The 25856-nt window shown below is 38.3% G+C and overlaps 1 protein-coding gene across 1 annotated transcript in view; it reads left to right on the top strand.

Annotated features, from left to right (window-relative positions):
• SPHKAP (SPHK1 interactor, AKAP domain containing) overlaps window positions 1–25856 on the top strand; it is a 190067-nt gene that overhangs the window by 129280 nt on the left and 34931 nt on the right. Inside the window, exons 4-5 of the mRNA XM_069578388.1 lie at window positions 18524–18583; window positions 20836–20970. Of these exons, the coding sequence (XP_069434489.1) occupies window positions 18524–18583; window positions 20836–20970 (195 nt within the window). The remainder of the gene's footprint in view (window positions 1–18523; window positions 18584–20835; window positions 20971–25856) is intronic.

Genomic DNA, 25856 nt, shown 5'->3' with positions numbered 1-25856 from the left:
TCTAAGGTTATTGATATATCTCCTGGCAATCTTGACTCCAGCTTATGCTTCAGATACACAGGTGGAAATGGAGGAACACTGGGAAAGATACACTTTGAGCGAGACAACTTTTCTTTGCATTTGAGAATTTTTTGCCTACAAGCTCAATAAAAATAATGTACCTTCAATGATACGTGTCAAGGTATTTTGAGTGAATAATAGGTGTTACATGAATAAAAAGACTTATTTAATATTTATTTCCTATGGCAAGATTTCTAGTATACTTTTCAATAGTATTCTCTTTAAAAATAATCTAGAATACTTGTGAAGAACATCAGAACATTTTCTACATGTATGGTATATAAGATAATTTTAAAGAAAAAAGCAGCATGTCAAGTCAAGTCAATTTCTACTTTCAATCATGTCTCCCTTCCTAATCATACAGTGGCATTTAAGAATGTATGCCTCTGTCAAATACAGATGTTTGATGCAACTGCCTTAGTCCACTGAACAAGTCAGACATGCTTTTGAGCACTGATGATTTATGATTTATTCCTTTCTTAACCATGGGAGCCATCTAAGCTACTCTCAGAAATACTACTAGACCAGCCCATCTCAAACTCTTCCTAGACATTCACACATACAGTCATTCAAAGTAAACAAGGCCCCTGTAGTGCAAGCTGCAGGGAATATGAAGGTAATTATGCCTCCTTCGACTTCAAAGCTGCCTGACAACTGACTTAAAAGTACAATTGCCAATACTTCATAAGCAAGTTTTTATCCACTGTTTACTCCCTGTGCAGATATGATTTCCTGTGGCTCATGCTCATATGTAATAAAGATCAGAGATATTAGCTTTTATTTATTTTACTCTCTTCACATTTAAAGGGAAAAATAAACATTTAAAGAACCTCTTAAGTCATAAAGAATAAGAATTGCTCTCTCAGTGCTTAGGGAAAACAGGTCCCCCTAGATTAGGCCAAGATTCACTATCACATAGTTCCAAATCAAGTTGGGCTGGAAGTGATAGTCCAGTGAAACACAGATTGGGGCTAAAATAGGCCACTGATATGGCCAATTCAAGATCTCCATATCTTCATCTGTGACCTGGTCATTCTTCATTTACTTAGCAGCTGTTGGCTGGACATCTGCTGTGCCGTGCACTTGGGGAGATGCACAGTTCACACTGACAAGACAGTGGTCCCACTCTTCACTAGCCTACCTTCTGTTTGGGAAAAGGGCTTCCAAGGTGGCACCAGTGGTCAACAACCTGCCTGCCAATGCAGGAGACATAAATGAAGCATGTTTGATCCCTGGGTCAGGAAGATCCCCTGAAGAAACTGGCAACCCACTCCAGTATTCTTGTCTGGAAAATTCCATAGACAGAGGAGCCTGAAGGGCTACAGTCCATGGGGTTGCAAGGAGCTGGACACAACTGAGTGACTAACACACACACACACATATTTGGGGGAAAAGACAGGAATAATTTTAAAATGTTTATGCAAATTGTAATGACTGCTGTGAAGGAGAATTGTATGGTGCTATAAGCAAAAAGCAGAATCGTCAGAAAAATTCACTGTGACAAGGTAGTTTGTAAGGAGGTCTGAGAGATATGAAGAAATCTGACCCTCACCCCACTCTTCAAGACTGAATGTGGAGATCAAGTACACAAAAATAGAAAACTCCATCTGTGAGCAACATAAGAACTATTTTGTCAAACTCCCATTGGCTGTTTCTCACATCTGGGGTCTCTGGACTGTTGAAGACACTGGCAGCAAGGTGCCCCAAGGAACTGGAGTAACAACTTAGGATCCTGGAATCTCTAAGAACTGTACTTAAGTCCTTAAATACTACTGTTGGTGTTTGCAAGAGACCAAGATTTGCCATAGAGTACAGCTTGTGAGAGGCTTTACCAGGTGGCGCTAGTGGTAAAGAACCAGCCTGCCAATTCAGGAGACTTAAGAGAAGTGGGTTCGATTCCTGGATTGGGAAGATCCCCTAGAGGAAGGTATAGCAACCCACTCTAGTATTCTTGCCTGGAGAATCCCATAGATAAAGGAGGCTGGCGGGCTTCAGTCTATGGGGTTGCAAAGAGTCAGACATAGCTTGCAAGGGAGCTAGAAAACAACAGAGCAATGTCTTCAAATTTTTGAGTGAAATGATTTTTCAACTTGGAATTTCAAATTTTTATTTATTTACTCCTAGTAAAATAAAAATTTATTTGACAAGACTGATTTGAAACCCAGGAATATTTTTTGTGCTCTCTTCTTTCCTTTCAAGTAAGAAAATGTTAGCTGGCAACAGACAAAGCATGATGATGAGGTGTGGACATTACAAAGGAACAAAAATCAGGGCTCCAGCTGTCCTCACCCAGACACTACTATCTCTTATTTTGCACAGAGAAGGGTGCATTTTTTAATCTTTCCAAAAGCTCAATTCAGTTCAGTTGCTCAGTCATGTCCGACTCTTTGCAACCTCATGGACTGCAGCATGCCAGGCTTCCCCATCCATCAGCAACTCCCAGAGCTTACTCAAACTCAGGTCCGTCAAGTTCGTGATGCCATCCAACCTTCTCATCCTCTGTTGTCACCTTCTCTTCCTGCCTTCAATCTTTTCCAGCATCAGGGTCTTTTCCAGTGAGTCAGTTCTTTGCATCAAGTGGCCAAAATATTGGAGCTTCAGCTTCAGCATCAGTCCTTCCAATGAATATTTAGGATTGACTAGTTTGATCATCTTGCAGTCCAGGGGACTCTCAAGAGTCTTCTCCAACTCCACAAAAGTAGACAATTCATAGAACCCTTCAGTTAAAAGCTGACATTTGGAATCTCAGACAGAAACTATAATAAAATTTTTTTTAATTCTTGATGAATGCTTCAATGATTGAAGTCAGAAACCATGAAATATTAGTCTAAACACAAAATGAAACAAAACAAACAAAAAAACACTTTCCTGCTCTATTGCTGTCAATGATTTCTGGAGAGGTCAGAGAATATGAAGTGTTTGAAGAGCATCTGAGTCACCTATCTATTTCAAACACTTGATCCCATAATCAAAGCTTAAATTCAGAAGTTTATTGGTCATGTCTTGTTAATAGCAAGCCTAGAGCTAACTTGAATTAACACCTCCATTAAGAAAGTCATTTTTCCAGAAGTCATTGCCTTAAATGAATAAAGTTCAAGAAAGTAAATTGGAAAATAAGCCAGAATTAGGATGTATGTCAGTTTTACCAACAGAGACAAAAATCCAACAAAGGAAAAAAAAAAACCACAGCATTCATCATGCAGAAAGTCTTTCTGAAACATGAATATTTTAATAATTAATCAAAATCATTGTCAAAGGAAACAAATGTGAAAGACTAGTTTTTATCCTCTTCAGAACAACAGATAATCCCCTTTGGTATCTTTTTGTTTCTAATTGCCTTATCTATCTGTCTGATTATTTATTCATTGTGTGAAAATGACAGACTTCAGAATTCCAATTTTCAAAGACTTGGCTTTAATGGCCATTTATTTGAAAAGCAAGTTACATCTAAGCACTTGCCAGTCTGTTAGAACATTTTACTTTAATGAGTCTCTGAAGAGCTCTAGGAATCCAAGCTATAGGGAGCAGTAATTCAGATACATGCTTGGAGCTAATGACTTAATACGTAGCCACAGAGCAGGCCAAACAAAGTAGTTCTTACAAACCCAATGAAATAGAATTGAGAACAACTTTCAATGCAGATAGTGAATCTGAACAGTTCTTTTCAAAGGAAGGAAAAGTGCATCTGTACCATTAGCAGCTTGATTTGAGACTAAATTATCTAAATAATTAACTTTTCTGTGTGGCATCAACCAGGATGCACATTCAGCAGTTGCTGTTGAATTTTTGTTTTTTATACTTTTTTTTCTTTTTACGTATAGCAGTGGAATGACAGCATCCCTTAAATATTGGCAGGCACACAGTGTTTGCTCAAATATGCCTAAGGCATTCGGGAGAAGTAAAGCTTGGAGTTATTTGTTAGTTTGGCTGTCACATAATATGAGAGATGCTAGTTAGAGATCTAGTTTAGATGAATTATTTGTATTTTAAAACTAGGTTCACTATCATTTATTCCCAGTGATTGTAAGTATTTAAAAGGCCTTTCATCCACTCTAACATAATTGAGCTGCTAAGGCTACAAACATCCAGATTCTACACTTTTTACATTTCTTTGTATAAATATTTATGACTCTGAGAAGAGGAAAATGTGACTTTGTCACTTTACAGGTGAAAATTAGAAATAACTTTAATAGAATTTTAAAGAGTTAAAACATAAAATTCTACAAAATTTAAAGCCATGCAGTATTTTTGTTCAGTTTATGCTCAGTTTATCTATTGCATTTTGTTCTAACGTGCATCATCTAATGCATTTTGATTGCATTCATTTCATGCCATAGTCAAAACTCAATATTCTTATCATGCCTAAAGGAAGATTTTTGTCAATTAACTGATCAGCTTTTCAACATTGATGAAAAGTGCATTCTCAGCTGGTTTTTTAAATGTTTTAAAGTAAAGCTACCCTGTATATGCTTTCATTTGCTATATTGAGAAATTGAAATCATGCATTGGATTCAATGGGGTGATATGTATGTATAACAGTTTATGTTTTCTCATTCTCATCAAAGATATTTATTTCTAAGAATAGAGTCTGTTTTGCCTGCAGATCCATATAAGTTCCCTCAAACAGCACTATTCATGTTAAGGAACTTAGTAAGTGATGCTGGTTAAGCAGTGGTTGATGTTTTTAACATGTCTACATTTCTTCTGCAAATTATCATCTTTTTACTCTCCTTACGTGTAGTTGTTTCCCAATTTCATCTCTGTTGCAATCACCCACTGGTTTTATGGCATGTGATAACAGTATCATCCATAGCACTTGCAGGTATTTAGATGAATAAGTCATAAATGCCCCTGAGAAAAAGAATGAAGGCATTTCCTAATAAAATGTTTTATAACTTGAAAAATACGGTAACACACAGTTCTTGTATATATTCGATTCCAAATAGAGAAGTAAAAGTTTATTTTAAAAAATTTAATGTTATTCTTTCTTTAATCACAAGTATTTGTTCTGCTATATCAAAACTCCAGAGAAGAAATTCTTTAGGAAAAATTTCTGGGACTCTAAGAATGACTTTTTTATTAATAATATGATTTTTTAATCTCATGCATTTTCTTTCACTAATTAGAAAAATTATTGCCTTATAGTTGCTTTACAATGTTGTGTTAGTTTCTACTGTACAGCAAAGTGAATCAACTATATGTATACATATATTCCCTCTGTTTTGGAACTCCTTCCCATTTAGGTCACCACCGGGTATTGAGTAGAGTTCCCTAATCTATGCAGTAGGTTCTTATTAGCAATCTACTTTACACACAGTATCAATAGTGTGTATATGTCAATCCCAATCTCTGGATTCATCCCACCCCCACCCCCTTGGTGTTCATACGTTTATTCTCAACTTCTGTGCCTCTACTTCTCCATCTTTGGCTGCAAAGAATGCTCAAACTACCGCACAATTGCACTCACCTCACACGCTAGTAAAGTAATGCTCAAAATTCTCCAAGCCAGGCTTCAGCAATACGTGAACCGTGAACTTCCAGATGTTCAAGCTGGTTTTAGAAAAGGCAGAGGAACCCGAGATCAAATTTCAAACATCTGCTGGATCATTGAAAAAGCAAGAGCATTCTAGAAAAACATCTGTTTCTGCTTTATTGACTATGCCAAAGCCTTTGACTATGTGGATCACAATAAACTGTGGAAAATTCTGAAAGAGATGGGAATACCAGACCACCTAACCTGCCTCTTGAGAAACCTCTATGCAGGTCAGGAAGCAACAGTTAGAACTGGACATGGAACAACAGACTGGTTCCAAATAGGGAAAGAAGTACGTCACAGCTGTATATTGTCACCCTGCATATTTAACTTATATATGCAGAGTACATCATGAGAAACGCTGGGCTGGAAGAAGTACAAGCTGGAATCAAGATTGCCGGGAGGAATATCAATAACCTCAGATATGCATATGACACCACCCTTATGGCAGAAAGTAAAGAGGAACTAAAAAGCCTCTTGATGAAAGTGAAAGAGGAGAGTGAAAAAGTTGGTTTAAAACTCAACATTCAGAAAACGAAGATCATGGCATCTGGTCCCATCACTTCATGGGAAATAGATGGGAAAACAGTGGAAACAGTGTCAGACTTTATTTTGGGGGGCTGCCAAATCACTGCAGATGACTGCAGCCATTAAATTTAAAGATGATTACTCCTTGGAAGAAAAGTGATGACCAACCTATATAGCATATTGAAAAGCAGAGATATTACTTTGCCAAAAAAGGTCCATCTAGTCAAGGCTGTGGTTTTTCCAGTGGTCATGTATGGATGTGAGAGTTGGACTATGAAGAAAGCTGAGGGTCGAAGAATTGATGCTTTTGAACTGTGGTGTTGGAGAAGACTCTTGAGAGTCCCTTGGACTGCAAGGTGATCCAACCAATACATTCTGAAGGAGATCAACCCTGGGATTTCTTTGGAAGGAATGATGCTGAAGCTGAAACTCCAGTACTTTGGCCACCTCATGTGAAGATTTGACTCACTGGAAAAGACTCTGATGGTGAGAGGGATTGGGGACAGGAGGAGAAGGGGACGACAGAGGATGAGATGGCTGGATGGCATCACTGACTCGATGGCCATGAGTCTGAGTGAACTCTGGGAGTTGGTGATGGACAGGGAGGCCTGGCGTGCTGCGATTCATGGGGTCACAAAGAGTCGGACACGACTGAGCGACTGAACTGAACTGAACTGAAATGTCCGAAACAGGCAAATATGTAGAGATATAAAGTATATGAGTGATTGTATAGGGCTAGAGAGAGGGTACCTGGGGAGAAATAAAGATTGACTGCTAATAGTACATTTCCTTTCGTGGATGGTAAAAATATTCTAAAATTTACTGTGGTGATGATTGCACGACTCTGTGAATATATAAAAACCATAGAAGCATCCATTCTACATGGATAAGTCATATCCATTTATATCTCAGTAAAGCATATTTTAAGTGGAAATCTAAAATAAATATCATGTCTTCTTTATCTGGTAAATGTATATCAGACATTATATTTAAATTTATCCTCATACTCCAAAAGAATTGTCTTTAAAACAACAAAAATTTTGGGACAATGAATAACTACTCTAGAGTAGCATCCTTATTTTTCCTTTATTTTTTAGGTTAGCAATAAAATTGGCCTGACGTATGGCTAGTTAAAATGCCTGTCATTGCTTGGAAGTCTATGCTCTTTAATTGAATAGCTATCCCCCAACAGCTTTCAAAGTTATTTAAAATAAAAATTGACAATGAAAATAAAGGAAAATTTGACAGTCTCAAGTGTAAATAAAACTTCTTATTTTATTTTGTGTGATTGCTGTAATCATTTCAAAACAATAACTGAATACACGTGCAGTGTCATTCCAAACAGTCAAGTATGTTCTAGAATGTCTGACAGCTCTGTGGCTTGACAACATTGATATATAAATTTCCGTTTTAGTTATCATCAACCGAAAGGACTAACCAGGGGAAAAGGCACCTTCTTTAAAAGGTAACCGTGGTCCTGGATCCTGAATCTAGCAGAAATCTTGTTTGAGGAAGAGAGGAGGCAATTTTTATTTTGAAAGATTTGTTGATCAGCATTTTAAACCACCAAATTAAGAGATCCTCTCATCACCACATGGCCAGATGGCTGTATTGTTAGAAGCTGCAGAAAAAAGGAATTGGGTTTCTTCTAAGATAAAGCCTAAGTATATATTTGGTCAGAGTACACATTCAAATGCCTAGATTTCCAAAGCAATTTGACATCATGATCTTTGTTAACATTTTCTAAGCAGAATCTCCATAAGAATAGAAATAGATTTTAGCTGACTTCAGGAGAGATGAAAACATATCCAGGAAAGAAAAGCATAGTTCCCACATTCTGGGCTAAAACCCACTTGTCATATATCCTCTTGCACAGCGATTTCCTTATGCTGGGTGCATTATGTACTGGCATTTCTCAACTGTTCCATTTGACTATCTGAACAATCCAAAATGTTGACTAAAATGAATACGTGAAAAAATAAAACTGTCCACGTACAGTGGATCAGTTCAAAGACTGAAATCTGAATTCTTTACTTCACACATTAGTATTGTTTTTATCTGACTTAATTTGCATTGAAATAAAACTATTTATTCAGTTGAGTTCAGTTCAGTTCAGTTGCTCAGTCGTGTCCAACTCTTTGCGACCCCATGAACTGTAGCATACCAGGCCTCTCTGTCCATCACCAACTCCCGGAGTTCACTCAAACCCATGTCCCTCGAGTCGGTGATGCCATCCAGCCATCTCATCCTCTGTGGTCCCCTTCTCCTCCTGCCCCCAATCCCTCCCAGCATCAGAGTCTTTTCCAATGAGTCAACTCTTTGCATGAGGTGGCCAAAGTATTGGAGTTTCAGCTTTAGCATCAGCCCTTCCAAAGAACACCCAGGACCGATCTCCTTTAGAATGGACTGGTTGGATCTCCTTGCAGTCCAAGGGACTCTCAAGAGTCTCCTCCAACACCACAGTTCAAAAGCATCAATTCTTCGACCCTCAGCTTTCTTCACAGTCCAACTCTCACATCCATACATGACCATGGGAAAAACCATAGCCTTGACTAGACGGACCTTTGTTGGCAAAGTAATATCTCTGCTTTTGAATATGCTATCTAGGTTGGTCAAAACTTTCCTTCCAAGTAGTAAACGTCTTTTAATTTCATGGCTGCAATCACCATCTGCAGTGATTTTGGAGCCCCCCAAAATAAAGTCTGACACTGTTTTCACTGTTTCCCCATCTATTTCCCATGAAGTGATGGGACCAGATGCCTTGATCTTAGTTTTCTGAATATTGAGCTGTAAGCCAACTTTTTCACTCTTTATTAGAGGAGCCTTGTAGGCTACAGTCCATGGGATCACAAAGAGTCGGACACGCCTGAGCGACTTCAATCAATCACAATCACTCAACTTAGAAAAGCTGTTATGGATTGTTTCTTTGTAGTTGTTTTGTGTCCAACTCTTTGCAACCCATAGACTGCAACACACAAGGCCTCCATCTCCCTCACCATCTCCCAAAGTTTGCCCAAGTTCATGTTCATCACATCAGGGATGCCATCCAGCCATCTCATACTCTGACACCCTCTTCTCCTTCTGCACTCAGTCTTACCCAGTATCAGGGACTTTTTCAGTGAGTCGTCTGTTCATATCAGGTGACCAAAATACTGAAGCTTCAGCTTCAGCATCAGTCCTTCCAGTGAATATTCAGGGTTGAATTTCCTTAAGATTAACTGGTTTGATCTCCTTGCTGTCCAAAGGACTTTCAGGAGTCTTATCCAGCACTACATTTCAAAAGCATCGATTCTTTGACCTTCTGCCTTCTTTACAGTCCAGCTGTCACAGCTGTGCATGATCACTGGGAAGACCATAGCCTTAACTATAGGGACCTTTGTTGGCAGAGGCACGTCTCTGCTTCTCAAGACACTGCCTAGGTTTGTCATCACTTTCCTGCCAAGAAGCAATCGTCTTCTGATTTCATGGCTGCAGTCATCATCCTCAGTGATTTTGGAGCCCGAGAAGAGGAAATTGGTCACTAGTTCCACATTTTCTCCTTCTATTTGCCATGCAGAACTTCCAGATGTTCAAGCTGGTTTTAGAAAAGGCAGAGGAAGCAGAGATCAAATTGCCAACATCTGCTGGATAATCAAAAAAGCAAGAGAGTTCCAGAAAAACATCTATTTCTGCTTTATTGACTATGCCAAAGCCTTTGACTATGTGGATCACAATAAACTGTGAAAATTTCTTCAAGAGATAGGAATACCAGACCACCTAACCTGTCTCTTGAGAAATCTATATGCAGGTCAAGAAGCAACAGTTAGAACTGGACATGGAACAACAAACTGGTTCCAAATAGGAAAATGAGTACGTCAAGGCCGTATATTGGCACCCTGCTTATTTAACTTCTATGCAGAGTACATCATGAGAAACGCTGGGCTGAAAGAAGCACAAGCTGGAATCAAGATTGCCAGAAGAAATATCAATCACCTCAGATATGCAGATGACACCTCCCTTATGGCAGATAGTGAAGAGGAACTAAAAAGCCTCTTGATGACAGTGAAAGAGGAGAGTGAAAAAGTTGGCTCAAAGCTCAACATTCAGAAAACGAAGATCATGGCATCTGGTCCCATCACTTCATGGCAAATAGATGGGGAGACAGTGGACACAGTGTCAGACTTTATTTTGGGGGGCTCCAAAATCACTGCAGATGGTGATTGCAGCCATGAAATTAAAAGCGCTTACTCCTTGGAAGGAAAGTTATCACCAGCCTAGATAGCATATTCAAAAGCAGAGATATTACTTTGCCAACAAAGGTCCGTCTAGTCAAGGCTATGATTTTTCCTGTGGTCATGTATGGATGTGAGAGTTGGACTGTGAAGAAAGCTGAGCACCAAAGAATTGGTGCTTATGAACTGTGGTGTTGGAGAAGACTTGTGAGAGTCCCTTGGACTGCAAGGAGATCCAACCAGTCCATTCTAAAGGAGACCAGTCCTAAGTATTCATTGGAAGGACTGATGCTAAAGCTGAAACTCCAATACTTTGGCCACCTCATGCGAAGAGTTGACTCATTGGAAAAGACTCTGATGCTGGGAGGGATTTGGGGCAGGAGGAGAAGGGGACGACCGAGGATGAAATGGCTGGATGGCATCATCAACTCGATGGACGTGATTTTAAGTGAACTCCGGGAGTTGGTGATGGACAGGGAGGCCTGGCGTACTGCAATTCATGGGGTCACAAAGAGTTGGACACGACAGAGCGACTGAACGGAGCTGAACTGAATGGGGCCAGATGCTATGATCTTAGTATTTTTTAATATTTAGTCTTAAGCTGGCTCATTCACTCTCCTCCTTCACCCTCATTAAAAGACTCTTTAGTTCCTCTTCAATTTCTGCCATTAGAGTGGTATCATCTGCCTACTTGACTTCACATGTTATGAATTACAATCTACTTAAAATTATTTATATTTTCTTATCTTAATATAGTTTAAGGTTAAACTTTTCTCATAGTAGCTTTCATCCAAATAACTTAAATCACTATCTAATAAAATATAGTAAAATTTTATTTTTACATGCCTACATCCTCCATTTATGAAAGTAGACTTATAGGTAAAATGCTTGACTTAATAATCCAGAGAAAACAGTATATCACCTGCTGCTGCTGCTGCTAAGTTGCTTCAGTTGTGTCTGACTCTGTGCAGCTCCATAGATGGCAGCTGTTTACTACGTGTGAGTACCTTTGAAGAATACTTTATTAGATTATTTAAAAGTTGAAATCATAAAGTGGCATAATTTTCTGTGATACTTATTCCTACAATGTTTCATTTTAAAACCATAATAATGACAGAAGAGAACCTTTGAATTTAAAAGTTATGCACAACCATAAAATTAGCAAGAAAAGTTGTTTGTGTTCTCTTGATGATACTGTGTTTCCATCTGCTTTAACTGAATGTATCTGCAGATGCTCTAAACAAGGACAAATGTAGACACAATGTGGAATGCATTTTATGTAAAGAACAAGGAGCCTTGAGTCCAAAAAAAGGCTAGTACATTTTATGTGTATTTATTATGATTCAAAAGCAGAGACATAACTTTGCTGACTAAGGTCCATCTATTCAAGGCTCTGGTTTTTCCTTTGGTCATGTATGGATGTGAGAGTTGGACTGTGAAGAAGGCTGAGCACCGAAGAATTGATGCTTTTGAACTGTGGTGTTGGAGAAGACCCTTGAGAGTCCCTTGGACTGCAAGGAGATCCAACCAGTCCATTCTGAAGGAGATCAACCCTGGGATTTCTTTGGAAGGAATGGTGCTAAAGCTGAAACTCCAATACTTTGGCCACCTCATGTGAAGAGTTGACTCATTGGAAAAGACTCTGATGCTGGGAGGGATTGGGGGCAGGAGGAGAAGGGGACAACCGAGGATGAGATGGCTAGATGGCATCACGGACTCAATGGCCGTGAGTCTGAGTGAACTCCGGGAGTTGGTGATGGACAGGGAGGCCTGGTGTGCTGCGATTCACGGGGTCGCAAAGAGTCGGACACGACTGAGCGATTGAACTGAACTGATTATGGTTCTCAACTTTTTGCCTGTTTCTCTTTTTTAGCAAATCCTTATTAGGGGATAAAGAAGCCAATTTTTAAGCACTTTAAGCAATATCAACAGCCTAATTCATATTAGCACAGTTAATCATCCTATAACTTCTGTGTTTAATTTCTTACATTCTTGTTAGAAGTAAACTATGCAGAAAATAAGGAAAATATTTAGTTAAATTGATGATTATTACACCTATCACCTGTGACACTACTTTCACTTCACACATATACATTTATCAACAAGGATTCACTGAGCATCTGTGAAATGCCAGGCTATTGTAAGCACTTAAGAATACAGTGATGACCAGACTCTGACCTCATGAATGAATAGTCCAGGCTGAAGGAAATAAACTGTGCTCAAGAACAAAGGTAATTAAGTAAACACCAATACTTTATTTCATGTCAATGTATGGCAAAAACTACCATAATATTATAAAATAATTAGCCTCTAATTAAAATACATAAATTAATTTAAAAAAATTTTCCCCATATCACTTGACATACAGTAAGCCTCCTACAAAAAAACAAGTTCCATTCCAAGAGCACATTTCTAAGTCCCCTTTGTTTGTAAGTCCAACAAAGTTAGCCTAGGTACCCAACTAACACAGTTGACTATATAGTACTGTACAATAGTAGGTTTATAATACTTCTCACACAAATAATACACAAAAATGAAATACAAAAAAATAAAGCACAGTAGTGTAGTGCAACAGCTGGTAAGCAAGGGCTGGCATTGAGTGAACAGGCAGGAAGAGTTACTGACTGGAGGAGGGAGAGAAGGTGAGGAGAAGGTAGACATGAGGGGTTGTCAGCAATAGCAGATGGAGGGCAAGCTGCAATTTCATTCACCTCTGACATTAATGACACAGGTTCTGATTCCTTGCTGGATTCAAATCTATCTACCTTTTGGAAAAAATGATCCGGTGATGTCTGGGTAGTAGCTCTCTTTTTCTCATCATGGATGGCATGTTCACATCTTTGAAGGTCTGCAAATTAAAGTTTATATTTCGAGGACTTACTGTATTTGGATTTGCACATACAGTCATTTGACAGATAACTCAGTGAGAGTCCTTTGGACTGCGAGGAGATCCATCCAGTCAGTCCTAAAGGAAATCAGTCTTGAATATTCACTGGAAGGACTGATAATGAAGCCGAAGCTCCAATACACTGGCCACCTGATGTAAACAGCTGAATCATTGGAAAAGACCCTGATGCTGGGAAAGATTGAGAAGGGGGCAACAGAAGATGAGATGGTTGGATGGCACCACTTACTCAATGGACATGAGTTTGAACAAGCTCCAGGAGTTGGTGATGGACAGGGAAGCCAGGTGTGCTGCAGTCCAAGGGGTCACAAAGAGTCGGACGTGACTGAATGACCGAACTGAACAGTAACATCACTCCAGATTGAGATAAAGTGTCAACACAGAGCAGTTACACCTATTCCTAATTGGATGATGTCTCAGACATACAGACTCAGCCTCCATGCAGCCCATTAAACCATAATGAATAATCTCCCAGGCTTTAATGTTGGTCATACATTACTCTCACCCTAAGCTGTTAGAAACTTTAACTTCCTATTACCAAGTTTCCTTATATAATATCCTCCTGTTTAAGTTTCTTCCTGTAATAACATGGGAGCAGTCTCACTTGCAGGAATGGAAATACCTAATTCTAACCCAGTTCTTGTTGCACAGGAAGTGTATCACAAAGTTATGAGTTCCCCTTTCATTCATCTTTTAAAAGTCTGCTGAATTATTCCCAGAGTCTTTTATTGTTCAGAAAGAAGGACTCTCGAGTTCCTCTAGAAAGTTTTCCTTGCCTTGGATTTCACAACCTCTGTCTTCTCCTTCTCGTCAGACTGTGCTTAATACAGAGATTCTTATCATTCATTTCTCAACAGCTGGTCAGGGGAAAACCATCCACTCATTGTTTTGTACCATTTTCCCTCTTCTGCTAATTAAATGGGTCCTGCCTGCCTGCCTGCCAAGCTCACCTCAAATCTGTCTTCTCAGAGATGCCATTTGTGATGAATCCCTTTTCCCAGCTTCCTCCACCAGTACGTGTGCCTGTTACTTCTGTAACACTGCATGGTCATCCTTGCAGGGATGCGTTCAGTCTTCAGCAGACCAAAACTTTCTGAGAGCGAGAAAAACATCTGTTTGTCTTCTCAGCACCCAGCACCAAGCCATGAACCTCGGATGTGTAGGGCCCTTACAGTCTCCTATACAACCTATACAATCTCCACTCCATAGCGACCATTCCCCAGTCCTACTGGACAGAGGCTTGTCTTACACTTTCCACTCAGAGTTCAGCATCAGAGGATGGCTGAATCTCAAGTAAACAGTCCACAGTCACAGAGAGTGAGCATATCCTAAGAGCATTTCCATCACAGAGACCATTTCACTGTGAACTGCACTTAAAGTAAAACTATCAAAGCTTCAAATTCAGGGCTCCTCGGGTACATAGGATCCCCTCGTAGGTATTCACAAAGTTATATGTTTTTGTGATTTTCAGATTGAAGATATTTAAACTGCAGTTGTCTCTTTCCATTCAGACTCCCTGCATCTTACCTCTTCTCATGTGGAGGGTCATCAGAGTGACCCCAGACATGTGTGGGGTCTGGCTCAAGAGAAAATGAGTGGCTTTGTATTTCCTTGAGATATGTTTATGTAGTTTGAGATCACATCCATGTAGGAATGTAGGAATGCCTTCCTGAATTCTCCTGTCATGGACAGAGGGTAACCCAGCCAGAACTGCACCAACAAGATTTCAGATGAGAGACAGTTTTCCAGTTGAATGTGTCCTACCATCCCCAATACCAGAAATATAAAATAGTAAACAAGGCTTACATACCAGGAGCTAGTCTGTGAAGAATTCTAGTCCCAAACATGTAAAATTACAAATACAAGATTGGGTTCCATTGGTGTCTAGACAACACAGACGTTCTCCCCAGTGGAAAATTCAGTAACATAGCATTGAAAATTATAAATGTACCATGTCCTTGTCTTTCTTTTTCAGTAGGAATCAAAAGAGAATTTATCCAAATGTTAGTTTGTAGAATATAAGCTTTAATAGTATTAAAATGAATGAATATACCTATAGCCATTTATATGTGAAAGAAATTATTTAGTGATTTCTCACTGGATTTGACAACAACCTGGAAAATGTGCAAGACGTTATCAATATAAGTTTGTGAAGCTGAAAAAATGAAAATCAACAGTATTGGGGCTGAATTATCTTTCTATTCTTGCTAGAGAAAATGATATTATAAAACTGCTTTTATATGAAGAGATAATCAGAGTATTGAGCCAGCACTGTAGGGGAAAATATTATGTAGGTGTACCAGGCTGTTTATTAATAAAAATAGCATTTTTCAGAAAGTTCTTGTGTTTATGGTATTTGTCAGTCTTTTTAAATTTGAGATTTGTTGTGATTTCCTCTCTCTTTCTAAATAAATAGTCACTTTCACATCTAATTTAAACTTTTCGATTTTATCATTCTTTTTCTAAAGGAATGTCTCCCAAAATTGTATGTATATCAGGCCCTAAAAACTTCCCCTACCACCAACATCCAGAAAGATGTGTGGACTCAATACAATATAAGCAAGCAACTGGCTTATGTCTTGCTTTGTTCCAGTCTTAGTCCAGCCAGCAAGTATGGAGAGTTTCCTCCTCCAAACACAGGCAGAGTTTCACATTATAACACAAAATTAATTCTAAAAACTGTTCATCTTCAGAAACGAAATACAGTATCAGAGGGCAGAGAAATGGTTATTATAGATGCTTTTCTTGGGTCTCTCTGCTTTGCCCTCTTTCATTGTAAAATAGGATAATAGAGCTTTGTGACGCCCAGGGGCCAGGTAATGCACCTTTCTTTAAGGTGAATGAAAAATTGTCTAATCAATTCAATAACTGCCATCCCAGCTGCCTGTAATGAAAAGTCCCTGAGTACTAATGGATACTGAACCAGCTATCCAAGGGCAGAGTTACTGTTATTATATGAATATTCTCAAACTGCTCTAGATTGTAAACCAGGAAGAACCTATTCTTTATGCTTCCATTTGCTCTGTATGCAAAAGGTCTCATGCCCAAATCCTCCCTATTAACCAAAAGATTGAGAGTGTGGGTGGCATTTCACACCCTTCCTTATTCCAAATGTCCATCAAGTTATTCTTAAGAAGCAAATACTGTATCCAAGAAATGTACTGCAATGATATTGTGAGCCCAGGAAACTCGAAGAAATCTCTCAATAATTAGGATTAAAACAATAGTGAGCTTTATACTTCATCAATATATAACTATTTTAATTTTTAAGGCCTTTCCCAAAATCTTTCCCTTATGGTTCTTTTCCAACCCCAAAAAGAAAAATGATGGACTCTAAGAAAGCATGCCCCCAGACAACTAACTGAAATCAGAAACCCCTGTATGCTTTCAGGTATCTGCTTAAGTCCAAATATCTCACTAACTCTTCAGGTAATTAATATTCTCATCCAGTTTTTTATGGTCCTACTGTTTTTGTTCCTTTATTTTTTTTTAAATTAGAGTATAGTTGCTTTACCACGTTGTGTGAATTTCTTGCTGTATAGCAAAGTGAACCCGCCACTCACACACATATGTCCCCTTTTCCTTGGATTTCCTTCCCATTTAGGTCACCACAGAGCACCAAGTAGAGTTCCCTGTGCTATTAAGTAGGTCCTTATTAGTTATCTATTTCATGTATAGTAATACCCATGGTAGTTCATTTTAATGAATGTGATGTGGTTGTGGCTGTGTTCAGTTGCTAAGTCGTGCCCAACTCTTTGTGAACCCATGAACTGCAGTACGCCAGGCTTCTCTGTCCTTCAGTATCTCCTGAAGTTTGTTTGGACTCATGTCCATTGAGTCGGTGATGCCATCCAACCATCTCATCCTCTGTAGCCCTCTTCTCCTCTTTCCCTAAATCTTTCCCAGCATCAGGGTCTTTTCCAAAGAGTTGGTTCTCCACATCAGGTGGTCAGAGTATTGAAGCTTCAGCTTCAGCATCAGTCCTTCCAATGAATATTCAGGGTTGATTACCTTTAGGATTGACAGCTTTGATTTCCTTACAGTTCAGGGGAGTCTCAAGAGTCTCCTCCAACACCACAGGTCAAAAGCATCAATTCTTCGGTGCTCAGCCTTCTTTATGGTCCAACTCTCACTTCCGTACATGACTACTGTAAATACCATAGCTTTGACTCTACAGATCTTTGCCAGCAAAGTGATGTCTCTGCTTTTTCAATATGCTGTCTAGGTAGTTTTTCTTCTAAGGAGCAAGTGTCTTTTAATTTCATGGCTGCAGTCACCATCCACAGTGATTTTAAAGCCCAAGAAAATGAAATCTGTCACTGTTTCCACTTTCTCCCCATCTATTTGACATGAAGTGATGGGACCAGATGCCATGATCTTAGTTTTTAAATGCTGAATTTTAAGCCAGCTTTTTCACTTTCCTCTTTCACCTTCATTAAGATGCTCTTTATTTCCTCTTCACTATCTGCCATTAGAGTGGTATCATCTACAAATCTGAGGTTGTTATTTATTCCTGCAGTCTTGATTCTGGCTTGTGCTACATCCAGCCCTGCATTTCGTATGATGTACTCTTCCTAGAAGTTCAATAAGCAGGGTGGAAATAAACAGTTTTGACATAACTCCTTTCCTAGTTTGGAACCAGTCTGTTATTCCAAGTCTGCATGTGATGGTTTTAAATTAAAACAATTCTTTGACTGTTGCTCTGAATTACTATTTAATCTTATAACTATTGTTTTTACACTCTTATTTATCCAGACACTTATTTAAGATAGCTACAAAAGTGTCAGAGTTTACAACAAGATTAAATACATTAAAAATTAACTAAAATAATGAGACATGGAGAACTCCATTGATAGTACATGGTATGAAAAGTAGGTGGAGAAAGGGAGCAGGAAATAAGAGAAAAGGGAGAACCAGCAAGAAATATTTGCTGCAATTATAAAGAGTTTGCAACTATTAAAAGCTTTTTTTCTGTTTCATGAGATTTAACAGCCCTCTGAAAACCTGAAGATTTTGTTGAGACTGTTACACTGGTTCTGTACAAAGTGGTTTTGTTTTGTTTGCTGGGTCATGAAAGGCAGAGGGCATTCAGTGGAATCAGTGAGAATCATGAGTAGGATATTAGAGACCCACGCAGAAGCTCAAAGGTAAGACGGCTGTTTCTATGCCAGATCAACTATACGAAAATACTTGACTCGTGAATCATTTGCGCCCAACTAATTCCTGCTTTCTTCAAAAGGACTGTCCTGGTTTTCACTTAATTGACAGTTGTTGCCCTTTCCCCAGGTCTGCTTTGTGAACCTGGATGTGAACAAGGATGCTTGCAGCACGGAGCGCCTGCAGCAGGTAACTCGGGGAACTGAACTCCGGGAGCTCCCTTCAAGGGCTGGCTCACTGATGGGAGACCTACCATGACTCTGCCTCAGTGATGCTTTGTAGGAGACTCATTAATTAGATGATTTCATCACAGCCCATCTCCCTGACCTCTTCCTGACATTTTTCTACACAGTTTGCTCTCCTTACATTTGAGAATTGCTTTCCCAAGTAGACTAGGCTGTTTCCTAAGCAGTCTCTTTCTCCTGCACCCCCAGTGCCTAGGAGTGACTTTTCTACTGCCCCTCTCTGTGCACTCAAGCACTCTTTCTGTGATGACTTTTCCAAAGTTTTTCCAAAACCTGCTTGATACCAGCTAGCCCTTCCCTCTGGCTTCCTCCTTCTTGCTGCTCTCATCAAATGTTCTGTATCTAACCTCAGTTTCTCAGCCCCACACTCATCTGGGACTCACATTTTTTGCATTCTATGGCAGATAAATATTCCAGACTTATCCAAGGTTGTGAGATTTCTGATGTAAATCCTTGACAATATCCAAAAACTTGAAGATTCACTCAATCCTTTGGAACCAGAGCCTGTAGGTACAAGGGGAAGGGTTCATTAGTGTGATATGATTTATCATTTCATGCCCAAAGCTGAAGATGGTTTGATTTGACTGTTTGGTACAACATTCTTTAATGTATAATAGTATACCATTTGCATCTTGATTGCCATAGGACGGTGGATCTGAAATTACTCAGTTACTCCTGTAACTTTTTTTTCTTGACAGTGCTGCACCTGAAGATTTTCAAATGTAATTGTCCATACAGATTATTTATTACAGATTTCCACTGAGCCCCAAATATCCCTCATCTGTATAGTACTATAGAGATTTTCAAAAGAAATTATACAAATAATTTCATTTTATAGAATTGTGGTGCTAAGTCCACCAGAGAGAGCAGGAAGGAACAAGCAAGCTATCATCTTAAGAACTGTGTGTTTCCATCAAACTTTATGATATAGAAAATATGCATTATAACTTAACAGCATTTTCCCCACTTTTATTTCCCCAATTAACATGATCTTCATGGAAACAAAAATGTTTCAGCAGTGATCTTTGGGACAGCTATTGCAGTATTTAAATATGCAAATAGATGATAGATATTAATTTTTAATGAGATTTTTATATGTGAAATGAAAATTTGGTAATATTATGAAAATTACATTTTCAGAGTATAAAATAAATATGTAGATGTGTATTTCTAATTAATCTGTTGTATATGAATCTCTTAGTATTCTCTGTGTTCTCAGGTTTTGATTATTTTTTTGTATCAAATAAACATTCTTTTGTTTGATATGAAAAAAAAAAAGTATATATGTCGAGCACAATAAAAGACTAAAGCAAAAATAAAAGACTGTATTTAACAAATTTATGACTGATTTGAGACAGTCTTTGGCTATTGCCTAAGGGCGTACATAAGCTGATTTAGCTACATAAAGTTGTTCATCTCATCTTTCTGGATTTCAGGATACTTATGTGTGAAAATAAAGTGATAGTGCTACCTAATTCATTTAGGGGTATTGCAGTGACTGAGTGTAGCAATGTAACATACATGCAGTCCTTAATATGGTACCTCACATATAGAGAAAAATCAATGCCAGTAATTATTTTGTTATTAATATTATTACTGGGGGCTTTCCAGCTGGCGCTAGTGGTAAAGAACCTACCTGCCAATGCAGGAGACCTAGGAGACTCGGGTTTGTTCTCTGAGTTGGGAAGATCCCCTGGAGGAAGGCATGACAACCTACTCCAGTATTCCTGCTTGGAGAATCCCAGGGACAGAAGAGCCTGGCAGACTACAGTCCACAGGGTCGCACAGAGTCAGACATGACTGAAGCGATTTACCATGCAGTTTTATTATTATTAGCTTCATTAGAACACATGATTATTAGTCAATGAATCTCTTATTCAAGGACTTAAAAGGGAAGAAAATTCCCAAACTACCACGGATGCCTGTGGTGTCACAATAAAATCATTAAGTGTTTACTTAGGGAGACTTCAAGCTAAAAATTGTTAAATCTTTATATTTAGGAAATTTTCTATTCCAATCTAAACCTTTATGCTTCAATTTTATACAATCTCTTTTCGTAATAATCTTAGTAGATTCAGTCATCTATATTATGAATAGTTATATGAGTATATTAGTTTTGCAAGTAAAATAATTTTGAGGTAGTATTTTGGAAGTGAAAATAAATTATCTCAACTAATAAAGATTCTTGTTCTACAGAAGTTGGTCAGTGTTTCACCAGATCTTCCAAAACTTATAAGCTCCATGAATGTCCAACAGCCAAAAGAAAATGAAATTGTCCTCCTAAGTGGGTTAACATCTGGAAACCTACGGGCAGATTTTGAAGTTTCACAGGTAAGAAATAGTAGCTCTTGATAAGCAATTCACTAGTAAGTTATCTGTGTTCTGCTCTTGGCACAAACCAGTAAGAGGCCCAAATGAATGCAGTATGTAGACTCCCATAGCATGTGAATCTAAACGTCTTTGTATCCTATAATAGACTTTACTTGTACTTCTTTTAAATATTACCCCTTAAAGTTTGACAGAGTTTCCCTTACACTGATTTCCAACATATATTATCTTCTCAAGTTTATGGTACTAAGTTGCACTTTAACTAGAGCAGAGACACCAGGCATTGGTTGGTTAGCTTGGTTTTCTACTAATCTACTGAGTCATCAAAACCAGAATTGTCTTCTGTTTCAGGAAAAAATAGCAAAATTCTAATTCATACCATGTGATGCCAAAATGGCATAATTTCTTCTTTCTGGATGCTATTTATTTTTTAGGCTATATCAAACCCGCCAAGCTAATAAATACAGGATAGCAGTCCCAAAGATGAAAATGGAGCTTCCTAGGCCCAAAATAAAGTTCCCAGAAGAAAAGAATGTTACTGAAAATAGAGTTTAAAATACTATTATCATTCAATCTATTAAACTAATGTTCATTGTTATTAAATAAATAATTATAATGCTGAAGAAAACTTTAACATTTTAAATTTTTAATCAATTTACATAAAATTTCTCAAGACATACTGTATAAAAGACTGTGAATGTTCTCGCATAAGATACGTGAATAGTGATTGATAACTACAGACTAAAATAATGAGCATTTATCTTCCTCTATAAATTGTTCTTCCTGTGTTTTAGTTTTGCTGGAAAGTTTTTAAATCTTCTTTTATTCTTTAATCCTTCAAAATATCAAAAAACGTTTAGTGGGCCACCCACTATTTCTTTCCATACTTCAGATGCTCAGTGAAAATCTACACACAGCCTGTTACAATTTGCTCCTCAAGATTAGAACAAGATTATTCCCAGTCAATCTAATAACACATTTCTTTGGTGAGAAAATTAATTGTTTGAAAAGAGAATATGGAAGTGGACCTAAGTGCTGTCTATTTATATTAGGCAAAGCCATGATAACCAAACGTATTTTTTCAAACCTGAGTTTTAAGAGTGGTTTCTGCACCAGACTTATTAGTTATGATTTCTAATTAAACTCTCCATGAGGAGAGTTGGAAAAAACACAGGAACTGGAGTCCAGCAGACCTGAACTGCAGCGGTGGTTCTTCCCCTTTATATTCCTGTGACTTGGATGAATGGAGAGACAGAGATTGACACATATACACAATTGATGCTATGTATAAAATCGATAACTAATGAGAACTCTACTCAGGTCTCTGTGGTGACCTGAATGGGAAGGAAATCCAAAACAGAGCGGATATATGTATGCATAACTTGACTCACTCGGCTGTACAGCAGCAGCTAACACAACACTGTAAAGCAACTAGACTCCAGTAAAAAATTTTGTATAAAAAGAATCAGTTGGCCTTCCTGTGCCTCTATCTGTAATAGAGCAGTAGCACCAGCAACCTTGTAGAAAGTGGTTAATGTTAGAGGCAATAAGATATACAAAGCACCTACTAGACTATTATGAAAATCATATACTAATATCTGCCACTATTTTAAATTAATTTTTATTGGAGTATAGTTTCTTTACCCTGCTGTTATTAGTTTCTACTGTACAGCAAAGTGAATCAGTCATACAAATGTTAATACCTGTATCCCCTCTCTTTTGGATTTCCTTTCCATTTAGGTCACCACAATGCATTGAATAGCGTTCCCTGTGCTATTCAGCGTATTCTTCTTAGTAATCTATTTTATACATAGTATCAGTAGTGTATATGTGTCAATCCCAATCTCCCAATTCCTCCTACCCATAGCCCTTTTCCCCTTGGTGTATCTCCCATTATTTTCCAGCCTCTACTGTTTGCCATCATGTACCTAAGACATCCAGGATGTTTATTTACTTTCAAGAAGATTGTAAACAAAATAGAGTTTCTTCCTAAGGGTACCACATCTGTGTAACATCGCATGTTTAGTAACACCCTTTCCCTAAATCTGTCTTGAAGTATGACTTAACTGCTTATATTACTTTGTTAACATTCCTTTTGATTTCTGTCCCATTTCACCTTGTATTATTTATATTTAGTCTAAATGATATAAAATAACCAATCCTTTTAATCTGTATATGTGACAATTTCATATGGTTCAACTTTGTAATGATTTTTATTCCTGTGTGATCTACTGGGAATCTATTGTACCATATTCCCTAGAGTAATTATTTGATTCATGTTTGTACCGCCTTTTCATAGAAAAAAATCTATGACAAACCTAGACAACATATTAAAAAGCAGAGACATTACTTCGCTGACAAAGGTCCATCTAGTCAAAGTTAGGGTTATTTCAGTGGTCATGTATGGATATGAGAGTTGGACCATAAAGAAAGCTGAGAGTTGAAGCACTGATGCTTTTGAATTGTGGTGTTGGAGAAGACTCTTGAGAGTCCCTTGGACTGCAAGGAGATCAAACCAGTCAGTCCTAAAGGAAATCAGTCCTGAATATTCATTGGAAGGACTGATACTTCGGCCACCTGATGCAAAGAGCCAACTCACTGGAAAAGACCCTGATGCTGGGAAAGATTGAAGGTGGGAGGAGAAGGGGATGACAGAGGATGAGATGGTTAGATGGCATCACCAAGTCTATGGGAATGAGTTTGAGCAAGCTCTGGGAGTTGGTGATGGACAGGGAAGCCTGGTGTGCTGCAGTCCATGCAGTCGCAAAGAGTCGGACAAGACTAAGCAACTGAACTGAACAGAACTTGTACTTCTCAGCATATCTTGCATATAATAGGCACTCAGAAAATATCTGGCAAATTTTACTATATTGTCTTACTTCTGAATTCAGTGGAAAGAAAAGTAATCAAGTTAGCCACCATTACTCTGTAGCAGTGGGTCCTCACCATTTGGGGGATCGCAGATTCTTTGTGAATTTCACAGAATCTATAGACCAGTACTTCTCAAAAGTTAATGCATGTAGGAATCACCAAAAGTTTTCTTGAAAATGTAGATTCTGATGTGGTAGATCTGGGTGGAGTCTGAGATTATATATTTCTGTCAGGCTCCCATGTGATACTAAGGCTGGTAGTACACAAACCGCATTTTGAAAAGCAAAGTTATGGGCCACCTTCCTTGAGAAAAGACCCAGTCACTTAAGCACATAGATAAATCTTATTTTTGAGCCTCCTAGGGACCCCTAGACTCAGAGAATGATTGAATTTTTCATTTTATAATCATCTGTCCTAGAATTACTCTAATTATATATAGTATTCAATCAAAGAGATTGATAAATGATATTTACACAAAAAAAGATGTACTGCTTTCAGAGATACAAATAAATATCTGTGTGTATGTGTTCTTCTGCATGTATGCATCCTCACCACTCGCACACACACGTATATATACTCACATACATATATATAATACATTCAGATATCTACGTTCAAACTCAAGCATTTCAAGCTGGCAAGATAACTAGGATGAGACCTAATTACCTCCAACCAGAGATAAGCATGTGTTTTAAATAATCTCTTTTTATAAGAGGAACATGTAGACATAAAATACTCCCAAGCATTTTAAATTCCATCTTGAGATAAGTTTATTTAGCTTCCCTTTGCCCACTGTTGTTTCTATGCAAATAACTTTCTCTTAAAAATTGCTAGAAATCATTATATTGTTCCTCTTACAAAGATGAAAACCCCAACGCACAAGACATATCTGGGACTTACTAGTAACCTGTGCAAGGGCCACTGAGACTTTGTACTGTAATTCTAACGAACGACATTGTGAGTGGTGAAAATGTGGGGTGGAGAATGGGGAGGCAGCCTGTAGCCTTGGAACTGAGGAGAATTAGCAGGTCTCCGTGGGACACTCTCCAATGTCCCTGCCTCCCTCACTGCTGGCCCATAAACCTGGCCTTTAGAGAGAATCTGATCACTTTCAGTGGATTTTCTTACATCTCATTTTGGCCGCTTCTTCAAATGAACACTACAAATTATAAAATGTAACCATAGTTGATAGAACACTTTCCATCTGTGTGAAATACTAGCAGAGAGGTTGTATTGAATATCACCAAGGCAGAAAAAATATTGGTCTGAGAACCTGGAAATCATTTAATCAAAAGGAGCACCCAAGACAGTCTTAACTTTCCCCTCAGCTTTATTAAATTTTAGGCAGCCTTATTCCTAACTCTGGGCCCTAAACTTCCCTTTTCTTACAATATTGATTTTAGAGAACTTATTTTTATAAATTGCTTCTCTGCCCCAATGAGATATAAATCATTTTTTAAAAGCCTTTTGACACTGTACCACCCAAGAATGTCTTTCTCAAGGACCTTGGACCCATCTCTTGGAAATGTCATCAAAGGAGTTAGTGTCCCTATGTCTTTGGAAGGATGGGAGGCTAACTTCTGCAGGCACTTTGCTCCAATTTACAAAACTACCTCCAGCCAAGAAGAGAGAAGTTTCCTCTTCCTAAGCAAACAGAGATGGACTTCAGTCCTCCTGCACCAGCTCTTCAAAACCCTATTGCCTTTTTTTTTTTTATTTCATTGGAGTTGTGATCCCACTCAGTTCTGGCCTCCTTCTCTTATTTTAAAAGCTCTGAGTGAGGTCTTCTGTGCCTGCTGAATTTTGCCCAGTGCAATTTTCACCTAGACAGGAGAGAACAAAAATATGGGATACGACTAGTCAACTTTTCTCCTAGATGCCCTGTGTTCCAAAGCACCATTTGAATTTTTTCAAGCAGTTCATCAATATACGCCCTGAAGTTATTCCAAGTATTTTAAAGGTCACCATTCCTTCTAATGGGAGAGACTAATAGAAGAAAGGTCAGATTTTATATTTTC

Source organism: Ovis canadensis, chromosome 2, assembly GCF_042477335.2.
Source record: "Ovis canadensis isolate MfBH-ARS-UI-01 breed Bighorn chromosome 2, ARS-UI_OviCan_v2, whole genome shotgun sequence".
Taxonomy (NCBI): domain Eukaryota; kingdom Metazoa; phylum Chordata; class Mammalia; order Artiodactyla; family Bovidae; genus Ovis; species Ovis canadensis.
Note: the sequence above shows the minus strand (reverse complement) of the source record. Positions and strands in the feature narration are given on the sequence as shown.